The sequence below is a fragment of the Macaca fascicularis genome, chromosome 20 (genome assembly GCF_037993035.2).
Source record: "Macaca fascicularis isolate 582-1 chromosome 20, T2T-MFA8v1.1".
Lineage (NCBI taxonomy): Eukaryota > Metazoa > Chordata > Mammalia > Primates > Cercopithecidae > Macaca > Macaca fascicularis.
This window is the reverse complement of record NC_088394.1, coordinates 14,834,558-14,853,285: the sequence shown is the minus strand read 5'-3', so window position 1 is coordinate 14,853,285 and position 18,728 is coordinate 14,834,558. Positions and strand designations below refer to the sequence as shown.

The window sequence follows — 18,728 nt, the reverse complement described above, 5'->3', positions numbered from 1 at the left end:
GGCAATTTCTAGACTGTGGGTGAGAGGAGGAAGGAATCACAGAGGAGCTTGTTAGGCTTGCTGAACTGAGGAGACAGAGATGAGAGGAGAGCTTAAGCAGGCTAATGCAGCTGAAGTTTCAGGGAAGATTTGTGAAAAACAGGATCTATGCTGAAAAAGAGTTCCAGAAACCTGCCTAATGGTGCCCTGGAATCTTTGCTGAGTGCTAAGCTGTACACAGAGCAAAATTTCACGAGTTTGGGCAAGAAATGGCCAGGGACTATAAGCTAAATAATTCCCAGAGTGGTTATACAAGGTCGGGAAATGTTTGAGCTCCAACCGGCTTGACTGAAATGTCCTCCCTGGGGCACTTAGCAGGGCATGCAGCAGAGATACCTTTAAAGGGGGTCTCCCTGCCACGAATGCTACCCTACATCTTTCCTAAAAAAATTTAAGAAAGGCCTTGAAGGTTATCCAAAAGTAACTTAGCTGCCTACCAAACCAAAGCCCAACTTTCTTTAACTGAAGACAACAAAAACAAATTCCAGACACTCAGTAATGCAACATTCACAAAGTTATATCCAATGAAAAATTACTATACTACTTACACCAGGAAGCAGCAAAATGCAACTCTTAAATAGGAGAAAAATTCATCAATAAAAACAGACCCAGAAGGACAAAAATAAATGAAACTATTAACAGCTACTATAACTATATACAAGTATTTAAAAGAAAACATAAATATAACATGGAGAAACATGGACAGTACAAAAAAGAACAAAATAAAACTTCTAGAGGTAAAACGAAAATAAACTTTTATTGGGTGGGATTAGCTGCATATTAGATATGCATTTTAAAAGATCAGGGAGTACTTGAAAAAAAGAGGTATATCTAATAAGGCACTGTAAAATAAAAATAAAGTAAAATGGGAAAAAAATTAAACAAGGCAAGACAAGAAGAAGTGAGAGAGAACACTTAAGACAAATATATATATATATAGAGAGAGAGCAAGATGATGGATGATGGATTTGAACTCAATTGTGATGGGCAGCCTTTAGGGTAGTCCCAGGGATCCCTGCCTCCTAGTTTTTATGGCCTTGTATAATCCTCTCCCTTTGAGTAATTTGCTTCTAATCAATCGAACATGGTTAAGTTTAAGGAATGTTACAAAAGATTACCACTCTGTCCTGCCAGAAGACTTCTCTCTTACTGGCTTTCATAAAGAAAGCTGTCATGTTGGAGAGACCCAGGTGGCAAGGAACTGAGGATGGCCTCCAGCCAATGGTCAGCAAGGAACTCAGGCTCTGAGTCCAACAGTCCCAAAGGAACGGAATCTTGCTAAGAGCAATGTTAAGTAAGCTTGGACATGAACCCTTCCCTAATTGAACCTTCAAATGAAACTCTGGCCTTGGCTGACACTCTGATTACAGACTCCTGAGAGACTCTGAGGCAGAGGTACTCAGCTAAGACATGCCTGAATTCCTGACCCACAGAAGCTGTGAGAGAATAAATGCATACTGTGTTTGGCTGTTATGGTTTAAAGTAATTTATTACAAAGCAATAGATAACTATTACACCACATATACCAATAATTACCTTAAATGTAAATGATCTAAATATTGCAATTAAAATTGTAAGAGATTGTCAGACTAGATTTTAAAAAGATTCGGCTCTATGCTATCTATAAGAAACCCACTAATTTTTAAAATTTCTTTTTTCATTTCTACTTTAACAGCAAGCTTATCCTTAATATTTAAAAAATCTTTCAAAAATGGAGATGAGGTCTCACTCTGTCACCAGGCTAGAGTGCAGTAGTGTTATCCTAGTTCACTGCAGCCTCAAACTCCTGGGTTCAAGCGATCCTCCCACCTTAGCCCCTCCAAGTAGCAGGAACTACAGGCATGTGTCATCATGCTTGGCTAATTTTAAAAATTTTTTGTAGAGACAGGGCCTAGCTTTATGGCCCAGGCTGATCTTGAACTCCTGGGTTCAAATGATCTTCTCACCTTGGCCTCCCGAAGTGTTGAAATTACAGGCATAAGCCACAATTTCCGACCAGAAACTCACTTTAAATATAAAGATACAGATGGGTTAAAGGTAAAAGTGTGAGAAAAATATATTTCATGTAGTTGTAAGCACATGACACTTAGAAATAATACATGTTGGTGGCTGGAGTTTTCAACATTCCTCTCTAATTGGTAGAACAAGTAAAAAGAAAATCAATAAAGGTATAGAAGATTTGAACAACTTTATTAATCAACTGAACCTAATTGACATTTATATAACCCTCAAAGGTACATGAAACATTTGGGGTCATTTAAGAAATATATATTTTTTCATGAGAGAATTCATTTTAAATAGTTTCATTGTAATAGTTAAAAACAAAAACCAAAGTATTTTCAAACACCACTGGACTCTGACAGTTATAATTTAAGACTAAGTTCTTGAATTTCTTCAAATGAAAAATTTTTAGTCCTAACTTGTTATGATTGAGTTTAAATTCCATTATCTAGAAAATCCTTCAAATTATAATATTTGGGTATTCAAATAAAATCTTCAACTTTCTGAAGGTACAAGCATTTTCCTTCTCTTGAGGGTTCAGAAAGCACTGAGCAATCCATCAAACAGCTACACGATTTCTATGCACAAACAAGTACAAAAGTATGCAACCAGAGGTTTCATTGGTTCATCCGCAAATTGCTATTTAACCAAATTCCATTTCTTTGAAAAAGATGAAGAGACTAACAAATATAGAGAAATAAAAAAGTTGTTAGAAAACATATTAGAAAAGTAATACTTTTTCATATTAAGATCATGTCTAGTTGAATATCGCTGTTATTCTTGGCTTGAGAGAAACAGTAACACACACGTTTATTTTTTTTAGCAGATTTTATTTATATTTTAAACATCAATCAAGAGCCACACAATTCTCTAGTACAGTCAATAACTCAATAACTAATTTTGACCAATTAAGCAATTTATTATTTCACTTTCATGTCTTTCCACTAAGGAGATCTAAAATATGCTAGGTTAATGACAGGTTATTAGAATATGATAACATGAATTTTATTTTTAGTACTAATTTTGTGAAGCTTGGTTGAGAGCATCATAAATCAATTTACTTGCCTGTGTCCCATTTTTAAACTCTTTCCCAAAATATATTACATTCCTACAACAGAATCAGATATCAAATCTTAAGAAATTTTTGATTGTATAGGACTTTTATTTAGCAGTTAAAACTCTGTTAATTCAATTAAAGAATTCATTTAAAGGATTAAAAAGAAACACACAAAGAAGGAAACAAACCATACAAAATTCCCCAACAAACCTGGTCCTCCCAATGTGGAATGCTGTTCACCCTGGAATTTCATACATGCCACTCACAGACTTCAGATGAGACCACCATGAGGCTGTTAGCAGTTAGGGCTAACTACAAGCCAAATAAATCCTAATTACCCATTTCCTTAAGTTCTCCAGGCTCCAAATCTCTTGGGTTCTGCCCTTCTCATTTATTTTTAGCATTATATTCTTCTTTTTTAAAAAAGAAATGCATAAAAATACACAGTAAAATATTTTAAGAGGATCCAGATTAATTGAAAAACAACTTATAGATCCACCCCCTCTAGTGACCTTAGAGCATCATCTAAACAGCTGCCATTACACCAAGATTTCACAGAAGAACATTCTACAACACCGGAACTGTTTCTGTTTCACATATTCTAAAGGTCACTGTAAAACATATGACATATGTATATCATATGTATATATTTATATATATGCATAAACATATTTTAACATATTTGTTTATACAAAGATAATTTCTAAGTTTATTCAATTTCTTTGTTAAATGATTGGGTTTATAATGAAAAAAACTTAATTTAGAGATGTGATTATGACATAGATTTCCTGGAATCAAAAAGAAAAAGAATTTAGAAGACAACTCAGAACACAAAATCTCTTTAAACATTAAAAATAACTGTTTTATTACTTCAAAATACCAAAAGTCTTCTGTATAGTACTTATCATATATATCAAATGCCTTTTAAAAGAGTCTCAGCAACCATATCTACTATCTTAATCTCTTCAGAACAAGTACATAAGGAGAAAATTCTATAAATCAGTCCTCGATGACAGAGGGTTTGTTTAGGAGTTTACCAAATGGAACAACCCTGCTGGAATTCCTTCAAGTAGCCTGTGAAAATGTCAGAATGGAGTCTGTTTTGGAGGTCATAGTCCCTAGAGAGCTCTGAGTTTTGGCCTGTTTGTCTTTTCACATGCTTTAATATTTGAAAATCCTTTTTTGCAGACACTGACTGATGCCTAGAGAATGCTAGGATTGTGGGAACTGGCAGTACCAACAAGAGACGAACTTCATGGGAAATCAGTGCCCACTGCCTTTGCCCTCTCAGCACTCATCAGATAAGCTGCTCTTCAAATGTTATGAAGGTACACGGTGAGACATTAAGAAACTGAATGTCATTTTGCCTTTTTTTAAAAAAAAAATACTTGCAGAAAATGGGAGCAAAAGTCACTGGGACGACAGAAAGAAATGCTAAGTTATAAAACATCATGGTGAAAATTCTGAAAAACTACACTGACTTAGTATGAATTAAAACACAGTTGACCCTTGAACAACATGACTTTGAACTTCATGGGTCCATATATATTTGGATTTTTTTCAATAAATATGTTGCAAAAATTTTTGGAGATGTGTGAAAATTTGAAAAAGTTCAGATGAACCACACAGCCTAGAAATATCGAAGGAATTAAGAAAAAGTTAGGTATGTTGTGAATGTATAAACTATATGTGGAAACTAGTCTATTTTGTCATTTACTACCATAAAATATACACAAATCTATTATAAAAAGTTAAAATTTACCAAAACTTACATACACATATAGACCATACGAGGAACCATTTACAGTTGAGCAATGTAAATGAACATAAATCAACTGTAGTGGATATTGTACTACTGTGACAATTTTGCAGTCACCTCCTGTTGCTATCATGGTGAAGCTCAAGAGCTGCGAGTACCGCTGAGAACACCAAGTGAGGCTCACGATCTCTGCGTGAGCAGTTGTCTCTCCAGGAAACGGTGCATTGAAGTAAAAAGTAATCTCTTAAGGTTCTCACATATTTTTCATCATGTTTAGTGCAGTACCTTAAACTTTGCATAATGAGACTCCTACGAAGTGCCACTAGTGATTCTGGAGGTGCTCCCAAGAAGCAGAAAAATGTCATGACATTAGAAGAAAAAGTTGAATTGCTTGATATGTACCATAGATTGAGGTCTGCAGCTGCGGTTGCCCACCATTTCAGACAGATGATTCATTTTACAAACAGACTGTGTAAACTTCCAGTATTGATAAATACAGTAAAATACTGTAGAAATATCTTCCTCATAATTTCCTTTATTTCTTATGATGAGGTCTTGCTATATATTGTCCAGGCTGGTCTTGAACTCCAGGCTCAAGGGATCTTCCTGAGTAGCTGGCACTATAGCGGGGAGCCACTGACCCAGCTCCTTATGACTTTTCTTAATAACATTTTCTTGTCTCCAGCTTACTTTATTGTAAGAATACAGTACATAATGCATATAACATACATGATATGTGTTAATCAACTGTTTATGTTATAAGGAAGACTGCCAGTCAACAGCAGGCTATCATTAGATAGGTTTTGAGGGAGCCAAAAGTTATACATGGATTTTTTACTGCACGGGGGCTTGGTGCCCCAACCCCTACATTGTCCAAGGGTTAACAATACTGCATTCTCAAAATATACATACTAATAAATAAAGTGCTAATTATGTGCCTGTACTATTCTCAATACTTGGTTTAGATCACTTGATCTAATCCTCATAGCAATCTTATGAAACAAATACTAGTGTGATCCCCAGTTTGCAGATAAGGACACTGAGGCAAAGGGAAGGTAACTAATTGGTCCAAATTCACATAGCTAGTAATGGTATAGCTAAGATCTAGGCTTAGGTTGGCTCCAAAGTTGGTGCCTCCATCATAGTATTCTCACATCAGGCATGCAAGGCTGGGTTAATTATAACATGTACTGAGGGCCTAAGATGTGCCATGTATGTGCTAGACACTTTAGATGCTTTATTTTATTCAATCTTCCCAACAATCTAGGAGGCATATGTAAGATTATTCCGACTATGGCTTTGAGGCGCCTGCCACCACACATTTAGTGCAACAGAGCAGGCTCTTGCTAGGCTTAACTCTATAGCCCTCCTTCTTTAAAACTAGGTTCTTCTTTTCAGTTATCCACAAGAATCATCTCCAATTATTTTTCTGTATACAGTCAGGGAAAAGTCTTTTAAAGATCTTTGTGTAACAAGTTTATGAGAATATACTATATCATAAACTTTCAACATTGTATAGAGGCTTAAAAATCTAAGAATTATTTTAGAGTAAGAGTCACAATGATCATTCAATAAATGTTTGTGAACAATAATTTTAAAAAGTATCATTTCCATTCTTGAAATATCAATTTTTTAATACTTTGGGAGAGCAGAGTATTCTGATACAGCAAACTTTTCCTTCCTATAATATGTGACAGTGGTTTGATCAAGCAGTCCAAGTAACATTCTTCTTAACTGCTATGTCAGGATCAAGGCTTCTGTCAAAGAGGGTCTTCTATTTTGTAGCTACGAATCGCAAATCGGCAGAGAGTGCTGACCAACTGTAACACTTGTCAGTTTTTAAACTTAGACTATGAGAACCAAAGGCAAGCTGTGAATCAGACTTTTTGCTTTTCTTGTTATGTCTTCATTAAACGCAGAGGCCATATATCAAAAATTTAACTGGTGAAATAGACACCCAATGATTAGCATTATCTTAATGGAAACAACAACACAAATACCATAAAAATATGAATTTGGGCTTTAAAAAGAGCTGAAAATTGTCTTTTAACTGACAGTTCGATGCTATCATAAAAATGTTAACACATACCTGCCAACCCTTAAAAACCATCAATAGAAACTACATATTCTAAATTAGACACATTATTTTTGAGAATAACAAATAAGTCAATTACTCTCTTTAAATAGGGCAGGAAAGTCTGACTAATTGAGAGAGCTGGCAAGTATGTTTACTAATACAGCTGTGAGGTCTGTATTAAACAGCAACACCACTAATTTGTATCTAAGGAAAATTCCACTGGTTAGCTGAGATGGAAGTTATCTTCCATGCTTTCTGTTTCTGCTGCCCAATGAATAGCACATGGCAAACATGACAATGAGATATAAGAACACACGATGTAATGAAGAAGGGCTGCAGGGAGACACATGGGCTGGAGGCTGCTGTACGGATGTCATAATGGGCAAGCTGTGACACAGAGCGCGCCTTAGACTTACCCATGCTCACAGACTGAGTCAGCAGAGGAGACCGAAGTCCTGACTCCCAAAAGACTACACTTCCTGTCAATAATAGTGAGGGCAGTCGGTGAGGGCAGGAGAGCCAACGTACGGATTAATGAAAGGAGTCAGAAAAACATGATATTTGCTAATTAGTCTAGGTAATTATTAATTACAAGCCAAAGAGAAAATTCCAACACATTTGTCACTTTAACATATCAGTCTTACTGTTTTCTGTCACAAGAGTACTTTATTATTGATGTCTTAAAATATAAGCAAAGTAACAAAAATTGTCATGGATCACTTTTTTTAAGTACATTCCCTGTATTTACTGGCTCTTCTATAGGTATGGTAGAGAACAGGTGTCCAAAACTATCTTTTCTCTTTTTTAGCTACAAGAGGTCCCTGTGATTGAATTACGTGGCAGACATAAGTAAATGGAGCCCCACTTTAATTTTCCTAAGTCTCTCAGTCCAGTAGAGGAACTAATTATAAGCTAATTACTTAATTCCACAAAGTCTTGTGAGGTCTAAGTAGCTACGAGGTTATAGTGAGTCATACTTATTAAACTAATCATTTATACTATGTATATTATCTTTTATAATTGCTTTCTGAGGAACAGCAAAGACCATTTCTTAATAAATTTGTTTTAGTTTATTCACTGGTCCAATGTGTAATATAAATGATATGGTTGGCTCTACTTTTATGAAAATTACCTCAATCTATATAGAAAATAATGTACTTCTGTGACTTCAGTAACTATAGAAAAGTCATCTAAAATGTTAAGTAAACATAAAACAAGTAAACAAGTTTAAGATGATGTGGTCTCCTCATCGGCTGAAACTGCTAATTACTATTATGTTTTAAATCTTACTGTTAATAAATGTGTTCATTGTGATGCCCCTAGGGTATTTCAACAAAAGGACACAATTTAAAGACTAAATTACTCAAAATGAGTTTCAGGGGTGCTGTAATAGGGTCCATGGTCTTGCTGATGCACAAAGCTTCATCCACCCCTCATCGATAACTAAAGCAAGCCCATGTTAGCATTCTGATGCTGCTACTCCAGCAGGAGAGCAAACTCACTGCCAGCTACAAATGGGAGAAAGTAAAGGTACACACAGCCCCTCCCTCGCTCCAAACACACTGCATGGGTGTGTTCTGCAACGCACTGAAGCAAACAAAATCCTCAGTAACAACAAAAACTGTCTAAACAAGACACTAGAAAAATAGAAGGCAGACAGGGTTACAGGTGCTTCTTTACACTGTGAATCAAAACGTACTAATAGGAGACATTCTAAAGGTTATTATGAAAGAGAATACCTCACCCTTAAGGTACTTACAAGGCTTCTTTTTCATTTTGAAGAGATTTTCACAAACAAAAAGAGTATGAGAGCTGCCACAATTAAGAATTTCATTTGCAGTTGTCAGGAGGCTTATAGCTTGCTTTTAAAGCTATAATTGTGTTTAGTATAAATCCTTTTTTTTTTTTTTTTTTTTTTTTTGAGACGGAGTCTCGCTCTGTCGCCCAGGCTGGAGTGCAGTGGCGCGATCTTGGCTCACTGCAAGTTCCGCCTCCTGGGTTTACGCCATTCTCCTGCCTCAGCCTCCTGAGTAGCTGGGACTACAGGCGCCTGCCACCGCGCCCGGCTAATTTTTTGTATTTTTAGTAGAGACGGGGTTTCACCGTGGTCTCGATCTCCTGACCTTGTGATCCGCCCGCCTCGGCCTCCCAAAGTGCTGGGATTACAGGCGTGAGCCACTGCGCCCGGCCTAGTATAAATCCTAAAGCCCAATTTTTAAAAATATTATTTTAAAACAACTAAGGAAAATTATATTCAGAGTATATACTTCTCTTCTCAGTGTAAGTACTCTAACTCCTGAAAGCAGGAAAATAAGTTACTTATCAGAATGTTTACTGATGTCCTTGAGAATTACATGAAACACTCCACATCCTAAATATGTTAACAGCAAAGTCAATGACAAGATTTTAGAGAAATTTATTCATTTCTATTACTTCCAGTTACAGAAAGGGAAAGCAAGAATTCCACAGCTCTGTCTTGGCTACTGAGCATCTATTTGTTTCCTGCTCGTTTATGACACTATGACAACTTTGTCTGGCTATCCGCTCCACAGTAAAGTAGAAATTTCCTCTCTCTTCCTCACCAATCTCCACTCATTCATTATACTAGCTCACCTACGGCCTCAAGAAACCAGTTTTGCTCAAGACAAATGCTCAATGCCACCGTGTATTTCCAGATACTTGGATCAACAGTAAGCCCAGCAGGTTAATGAGAAGCAGGGAAATGCTCTCAAAGTAAAACCCCCAAAAAAGGCCAGCTGTAAATATATGCCATTCATTTTCTATTGTGTAAGGCAAGCAGTTTTCTTTGGCTGGGTTCCATGGCTAGGCAAAGTTCACCTGACTGTCTGCAAACATGTTAATACACGTATTGAAACCAAAGCAAAGAGCCATCTTGGGTTCCCTTGTGTGCAGCAAACTTCTGAATAAATTATTTTCTCTCTAGTAAGTGATCATTTCAAGAACTGAAAAAGAGATTATCTAAAATTATTCAGTATAAATTTAATGGATGGAAAATCTTAGAAGAAAAGATTTCAAGATGGGACTATAAGCTCAAAACTCTAACAACTGCAGTAACTAGTAATACCAAAGTTTAAAATAAGAACAGCAAATGTAATTCCTCTTTATTGAGGCCTAAAACACACTGACTACTTCATAGTAAACAGAATTTGAAAAAGCCTTTTAGTTCAGGAAGAGGGAGGTAGATGATACTGATTTTACAAAAGTCTAAATCGGCTGGCCTGTGCTGTTTCTGTGACCACGTAAACATGACATGACTGCTCCTCACCTTAAAAATACCTGGACTCAAGACATACCATCAAGTATTGAAATATCAGTTTTTAAAAATGAAAATCTATATTAACGTCTCTGCTTACTCTGTAATAATACTGGCAATGACTTAAAAGCTTAAATTCACCAGCCAGCATCCCTGAGGGTTGCTCTGCCTTCAGCTTACCGGTCTTGCACACAAGCTCAGGAAGGAACAGCTTCTCCCACAGGGTCCCCTTAGAGTGTAGGCACAGGCAAAGGGCTGCAGCTCTTTCAGTGATGTTGTCTCTACCCACTTTGTCTTTCCTTGCTGAGCTTTTCCAGTTTAAACACTAAAGTCCTATTCCTTTGACTAGTTTCCTTTTTATTCCCAGTCTGCTCATGTGAAGGAATGTAAATAGTGAAAAAGATGGATCTAACATGTACTTAAAATGTCAAAATGAAGCTCAATCCCCTGTATACGCATTGTTTTAGTAAAGGTAGACTATGCATGTGTTTCCGTATATCCATTTTCCTTCATTAAGGCCTCACTTGTTAGGAAAAGTTAATTGCTTAAATATGGCTGCTTTACTTTTGAGGTACTATTTTGGTCACATTCAAGGGTAAAGGAAAATCCCAGCTTCTCTTTACTAAGTATCTCCCCTGTGTGCCCCAATAGTGGGAATATCCTGCAGCTCCACTATCGTCAGTAACATAAATATGAATGTAAAACAAGGGAAGATCCTGGAATCATTACTTAAACGTCAACTTCATTTTCCTTGTAAAGTGTATTTATAAACTATTATATATTACCCATTAGACACTAATCCCAAACTGAAATATCTCCATTTTTTCCTCAACAGAAAATAATTCTAGTAAGTGAAATTCAAATGTTTAGGAATAACAATAAAACACAATCACCAAAAAAATCTGACTTCATTTATTTCATAATATCTAAACAATAGTTCGTATTGATTAATTCTGATGCCAACAACTGCATTTTGTATGAGTTAAACATTGCATTAAGAAGACCTAAAACATGAAGAACATGCCTGGAAAAAATCATTAAAGTAAGAATGTTACGGTCTTTTCATCTATACATTACTTGATGTGAATATACTCTGCTCACATAACTGTCAAAAACTTAGATTTAAAAATTTTTTAATATATTTGCTTTTATTTTGAAACTGACAAAAATTATATGTATTTACCATGTCCTTTTTATGAAATATGTATATACTGTGGAATCGCTCAATTGAATTAACGTATCATTACTTCAAATGTTTACTATTTTTTTTCATGATGACAACACTTAAAATCTACTATCTTAGCAATTTTCAATACAATACGTTGTTATTAACCTAGGTTACCATGTTGTGCAATAAATCTCTTGAACTTATTCCTCCTATCTAACTGAAATTTTGTATCCTTTGACCAGCATTTCCCCAAAAACCTGGATTTCTGACAGCCAAATAAAGATGTCTTTTACGCCTCGGAATGTATATGCAAATTAGGTTAATATATCATAAGCCTGAAATTGTATGTCTGAATATAAAATAAGGCTTCTATAATAACTTCCTGAAGTCATTTATTAGAAAAGAGGGAACAATCTCATAGTGGAGTCTTTGCACGGCGTCTCAGAATGAGATATTCTTTCATTTACTTCATATTGAACAAAAAAGGACTCTTGAAGAAAACACACTGGCTTAAAAACCAACTTCATTTGAAGCTATTTTCAGGTTTACAGAAATATTTTAATCAGAATCAGAAAAAAAAGGAAGAGAGAAAAAAATCAATACATTATTCCCAGTTAAAACCTTAAAATTCAAAGTGTTGGGTGTTGTTACAAAGCAGCCGTTTAAAAACTGCTTTTTAAAAAGTAGTCAAATATTATTCTCTCAGAAAGAACGCTAGTAACAGTTATTTCTGGGAAAGTAACTGCAGGTAAGGGACAAGATTGGGAGGGTAACTACTTTTCACTACGTAATCATAACATTTTAAACCACATGAATACATTATCTGCTTAAAAAAGGGCAAAATTCTAAAACAGAAACTAGACCCCATAAAATGTAACAACCAATGACAAATCAAACAAGTATTATGTTATGGAGATTATGAGTATATAACTAAGACAATTTAAAAAAAAACTGTTTTGTGAATGGTACTTGTGATTTAGACATTAAATTTTCAGTGCCAAATCATGCACATGTTACAGAGCTGCTGTAACTCAAACCAAAGAGACAGAAATGAAGATGCACCCTGGAAATTAGTGCCAGATGGATGATGCACAGGGATTCTACTGCTGATAAAAACACTGACCACAAAGATTCACATATACACTTTGAGTAGGATGGTTTTATGAACAATGAGAGTGGTTAAAGCAATCCTACATTACTGCAATGCCTCATAAAATGTAACTACATTAATAAATTAAAATTTTTACCATTTAATCTACTTCCTTAAAAGTTTATAAGGGGAGAATGCTCTATAGTTGGGCTTACCACCTTATATTCTGGCATACATATTAACATTTTGCTGCAAATGACCATAAAGGATAGAGTCTCCTCACACTTCCCTTGCCATTACAGAAGACCAGTATTGTGCACAACTGTGTATTCTGATTTTATAACAGTTCAACTCTTATTTTCTTTCAGGGTAATAATTTGGACATTAATTATACTGGTCCAAGTGTACTGTGTAAATCTGATCACACTTAGTCATGTTTCAGTAAATGTGGCTATATTCTCTCAGCCACTGTCTAAGGTAAATCTGGGTTCTTAAAAGATAGAATGTTTAACCCGGGCGCTGTGGCTCATGACTGCAATCCTAGCACTTTGGGAGGCTGAGGCGGGTGGATCACGAGGTCAGGAGATGGAAACCATTCTGGCTAACACACTGAGACCCCGTCTCTCTACTAAAAATACAAAAAATTAGCTGGGTGTAGTGGCAGGCGCCTGTAGTCTCAGCTACTCAGGAGGCTGAGGCAGGAGAATGGCATGAGCCTGGGAGGCGGAGCTTGCAGTGAGCCAAGATCATGCCACTGCACTCCAGGCTGGATGACAGAGCGAGACACCGTCTCAAAAAAATAAATAAATAAAAAATAAATAAATAAATAAATAAAATAAAAGATGGAAGGTTTAAAAGCCATCACCAGTGAGTTAACCACAGCATCCTGAAGGTTTGATGGCACCTAAGCTAAGATGCTGCTTTAAACCTATCAAAATGGTCAAGGGCTGTGCGTAGCAACAAGATTCAGATACAAAGCAAAACATATTTTATTTGAAGGAGAACAAATACACACCAAAGACATGTACTAAAGGCCCAACAAGAGTGGTATATGTATGGTTTTTTTAATCCATTTTCCTACATAAGGTAAGTCCAATAAGTAGGAGGACTGGAAAACACTCAGCACCCAGGAAAATAAGTGACAAGGTACATAGTGCGGTACTCTGCAGGGAAAGCAGTTTTATTTCTTCTGGCTTTTAAAAAATTGAAATTTACAAATATACTTGTAAGTGTAGGACTCATCAGAACTGTGGAAGGTATAGCAATTCCAGAAAAAATCCTTAATTCTGTTTTTTAATGTGTATGCTTAGAGTGTTTGTAAATTTTAACATTACTTTGTATTTGTTAGATTTTATATCTCAAGCATTAAAAGTATATGTCATCTATCTCTATTTGTTTATGTTTAAAATTGACAGTATTGTGTCTTCTGGAGACTCTGGAATATCTCTGTGAGTGATGAAAATTTCCTGAACAGACAATGAATAGAAAATATTCATTTTGTAGACAAAGATGAGGCAGCCAAAGACTGAGCCATATTGGCTATATCCATACCTATTAATAAATACTCAAATAAGAAGTTCCTGACTTCTTAGTCATCACTGAGACAGCTTTGCCACTTCTGAAATTAAGGTGCAACACACCGGAGATGGAGAAAGTAGGAGGAGAATGTAGTCATATCCACAATCTATTTCCCTGGCATCAGCACAGGAACCTACTTTCCAATGCCATTCCAGCATGAAATCATCTGCTTGTGCTAAAATGGCTGAATCTAAAGTTTATTTCCAAAGGTAACGTCACTACCAAAGATACTTGCTGGGAAAATAATGAAAGAAATGGATGGAAAGTGAAATTCCGCCTGTTATTAAAAACCATCCAGTACTTCTATAGGGTTCTCCTCCATGACAGACTGCTGAACTGACCAAAATACTACTACCAAACAGGAACAAACTGGGCTCCCAAAGAGGGGAAATCTTTAAATCAAAGATCCCATTGCACAAGCTGAACTCACCATTTTTCCTTTCGTTCAGAGGGGGTAAGTTTTGACTGGACTGCAAGGAGAGTTCCTGGAATTCATGAGCCACAGCTTCACTCTGAGGACTCGGAGCAAGATGGGCTAAAGGTCCCACTTCATCCTCGGTGTCTATCGCCCCTGTGTGATCCATTGTGTTCCAGCCACTGGCAACAGGGAGTGCAAGACGCCTCTCAAATGTGGCCAAAATACTGAAGACACTGCCAAAATAAAGAATGTGTAAAGAGATGGTGTAGTTACCTTTCTCCAATTTGCACAAAAGTATTAAAATGGGAATCCTGGGTTCTAGTCCAATTTTACTGCTGTATGGTCACACTAATCCATTTACCCTCTCTGGACCTCAGGTTCTTTATCTAACAGGAATAACATACTTCCCACTTAAAAACAAGCAATTACGAGGTAAATAAAAGTTGAAATACATTTTGTATATTTTTTAATACCACAAATTAAAGAAAGTCATAGCCACTGGTGGCACTAAAGATTTAATGCATGCTAAAATGAAAAACACAGTCAACAAATACTGATGAAAACAAGCAGTCTGGCTTGAAAATTCATCTTAATTCCTACATATGAAGCAAGTTTAAATTAGTCAACATTCACAGCAACCAGTAAGGTTTCAGATAATGACTTCCATCAGCCTGAGTCTCAGGGTGAGAACAACAGAAAACAGAGCTTTCAGCTAACCCACAGTGGACATACGGTTCATGACAAAGAAACAAACTTTTAAGTCACTGAAATTTGGGGTTGTTATCACAGTAAAACCTGGCTCATTCTGACTGATATGAAAATCAGCAACAGAAGTACCAAAGATACATCAAAAATTCTAAACATGTGACACTGGCTTAAGGACTACAAAGTGGGCAGCAGAAAACTGTTACTGGAGGCTAGAAGGATGGTCAGTCCCTGTTATGGCAGTGGCAAAACATTCGATCAAATTCTTTGCTGTCTGCTTATTTAGTAGCATTTCATAGCACAGTGTGTTCATCCTTTCACCTACTGATGGACATCTGGGTTTTTTCTAGTTTTTGACTATTACAAATAAGGATGCTACAAATGCTCCTGCACAGGTATCTATATGGACACATGCTTTCACTTCTCTTGGGTAAATACCAAATATCCAAATGGTAAATACCAAGATGGTATTTGCCCAAGAGAAGTGAAAGCACGTATCCATATAGATACTTGTACAGGAGTGAAATGGCTGGATCACATGGCAGTTCTACGTGTAAATTTTTAAGAAATTGACAAACTGTCTTCTAAAGTGGTTGTACCACTTTACATTCTTACAAGCAGGGTATGAGAACTCCAGTTGTTCCACATCCTTGGTACTTCATATGGTCAGTCTTTTCCATTTCAGTCACTTTAATGGGCAAGTAGTATCTCATTGTGGTTTTAATTTGCATTTCCTGAGTGACTAATGATGTTGAGCATCTTTTAATTTGCCATCCCTATATCTTCTTTGTCTAAGTATCTGAGCAAATATTTCTTTTTTTAAATTAGGTGGTTTATTTTCTTATTATTGAGTTTTCAGAGTTTTAAAAATATATTTTGGACACAAGTGCTTTATCAGATACATGATTTACAAGTATTTTATCCCAGGCTATTTTGCATGTTCTTAATAGTGTTTTATGAAAAATATTTTTAATTTGATGAAATCCACTATTGATCAATTTTTTTTTATGGATAACGTTTTTGTTGCTGTAGCTAATAAATCTTTGATTAGCTCAAGGTAATAAAGATTACTTCCTGTTTTCTTCTAGATCTAGTTTTATGTTTTACATTTAAGTCTACGATCCATTTTGAGTCAATTTTTATTTCTGCAGTGAAATATGAGTCAACTTTTTTTCAGGATTTTTTGGCATATGTGTATCTGATTGTTCTATCATCATTTGTTGACAAGACTGTCTTTATTAAGTTGCCTTTGCACCTTTCCTGAAATTCAACTGAGTATGCATAAATAGATCTATTACTTGACTTTCTATTTAGTTTCCAAAAACGAGTGAGCCACAAAGTGGGGTGGGGGGCAGGTGTCTGCACTGTGCTCCAAGTCTCTGGCTGATCCCTAAACTATATACATGGAGGGCAGACTTCATGCAGCCCAGCTAAGGCAAAAAGAACTGAACTGAGATCTCTGGTGCTGCCCACCAAAGAAAAGCCAGCTTGCAAGAGTTCAGCAAAGTTAACTGCCTGCTCTTAACAAAACACCACTCTTAAGAAGGAACCTAACAGAATCTAGAGTCTCTACAACTGTCAATCTGAATTACATATTCAATGGAAATATCCTTTAATAATGAAGGCAAAATTGTCACCAGGAGATCCACACTACAAGAAATTCTTTAAAAACTGACTGAAGAGAAGTGATACCAGATAAAAACTTAGATTTCAGAAATGGAAAGCATCAGAAATAGTAAATGTGTAGATAAAAAAAACTAAAGACTAGCTTTTCTTCTGAATTTCTATATTATTAGCATTCAAAGCAAAAATTTTAACACCCTGTTGTGAGGTTTACACTACATGTAGATGTAATATATATGACAACTATGGCATAAAAGATGAAAGAGGGGTATGTTCAGTGTCTTTACTTTTCCATATATCATAAGAGAACAGTGTAATTTTAGCTTTAAGTAGACTGAGAAGATCATATACAATTACTTAAAACAACTGTTTAAAAAATACAAATAGTTTTAGCTAAAACGTCGCAGGGATATTAAAATAGCATTCTTAAAAATACCCAATTAACCCAAAAGAAGGAAAACATGAATAACTAAAAAGAGATGGGACAAGCAGAAAACAAACAGCAAAACAGACCTAAATCCAACCTTATCAATAATTACATTAAATGTAAATGATCTCAACACTCCAATTAAAAGAGACAGAATAAATTTTTAAAAGTCTATAAATGTATGCATATAAGTGACATACTTCAAATATGAAGACACAATTAGGGTGGAAAATGGATAGAAAAAAGACAGGTCATGCAAACAGGAATTCCAAGAAGCCTGTGATGACTATTATTATTATCAAATAAAGTAGACTTCAGAAAAGATGTCAGGTGAATCTGCATGACAAATTACTTATTTCACTAAGGAATATTAAAATACAACTCCTAGACTTTTTCAAAACTATGAATTTTCATTTCAAATTATTTATTCATACAAAATAAAATCTGTTCACATCAAATTAATTCTAAGATACAAGTACCATAATGCCCTTATAATGGAAAGATGTACAAGCTCCGAACATCGGTGCTAATGATTTGGAAGATCCTTTAGGCAGAGATTAAAAAAAAATATTTTCATGCAGTATTATCTGTTCTACATACTGAAGAATTTTTTCAACCTATTATGGCTTGACTTTATGCTCACCTTAAACTCCCACACATCCCTCCCAATTATGAAAATTATAAGCTAAGGAAATCTTTATAAAATGTAGCAAAGGCAAATACTAAGTTTTCAAAAAATTTTAACTTAATATTCATGAACATTTTTGAGAGAGTATAGACTAAATCTACTCTGAGATTTTGCAAGCTGTCACCTTAAAGTCTACTTAACTACTTGATGCTTTTCTTTTGAAAATAAGATCCAATATCAAATATAAAATTGACTACTCTCTGTATAGTAGTCAATAATTGAGATATTAAAGAAATGGCATTAGAACAGATTATTTCATTGGGCCATAATTTAGTTACAGAAGTAAAACAATCATTTAGCTTTCACTGGACAAACTGTGATAAAATATTAATTCATCTAGAACTGACAGCATGAATGAAGAAAGTTACTATCTTACAATTTCCAATAACATAACTGCAGCTCAAAATGAAACAAAGCCAACATTTATCCAGCACTAAGTACAAGTACAGCATAATACTGGAAGATCAACCTGGGATACAACTTCTCTCAAAAAACAAACCAGTTCATTGTGAGATACTATGCCAGAGGTAGGGGAAAAAAATACAGGGAAAAAAAAAAAAACCCAAGAGGCATTACACTTTCATTTTTCATCTATTCATTCACTAATTTTTTTGAATGGAGTCAAGATAGAACCAGTAATAATTATCTTATATTTTAAAATATACTGGTCTATTGGGCTAAGAAAGTCCCCAAATCAGTGCTAACGTGTTCACAAGTGCTTCTCAACTCTCCTCACAATATAATAATTTGGGGAGGTTTAAAAAAAAAAAATCCCTGATGGGTAGGGGTTGTTGGCGGGGAATCTCCAGAGATTCTGCTACAAT

At 35.5% G+C, this 18,728-nt stretch overlaps 1 protein-coding gene across 34 annotated transcripts in view; it reads right to left on the bottom strand.

The window, feature by feature from the left end:
* Positions 1-18,728, bottom strand: part of MRTFB (myocardin related transcription factor B) — a 205,928-nt gene that overhangs the window by 111,690 nt on the left and 75,510 nt on the right. For 16 of the 34 annotated variants that reach the window (XM_074028259.1, XM_074028253.1, XM_074028249.1 and 13 more), the window contains one exon: positions 14,474-14,694. In XM_074028259.1, coding sequence (XP_073884360.1) covers positions 14,474-14,627 — 154 coding nt within the window. In that variant the 5' untranslated portion in view covers positions 14,628-14,694. Of the gene's footprint in view, positions 1-2,849; positions 6,798-7,349; positions 7,413-14,473; positions 14,695-18,728 lie in introns of those variants that run through there. The other 18 variants (XM_065536648.2, XM_065536640.2, XM_045381733.3 and 15 more) reach the window with 2 other exon arrangements.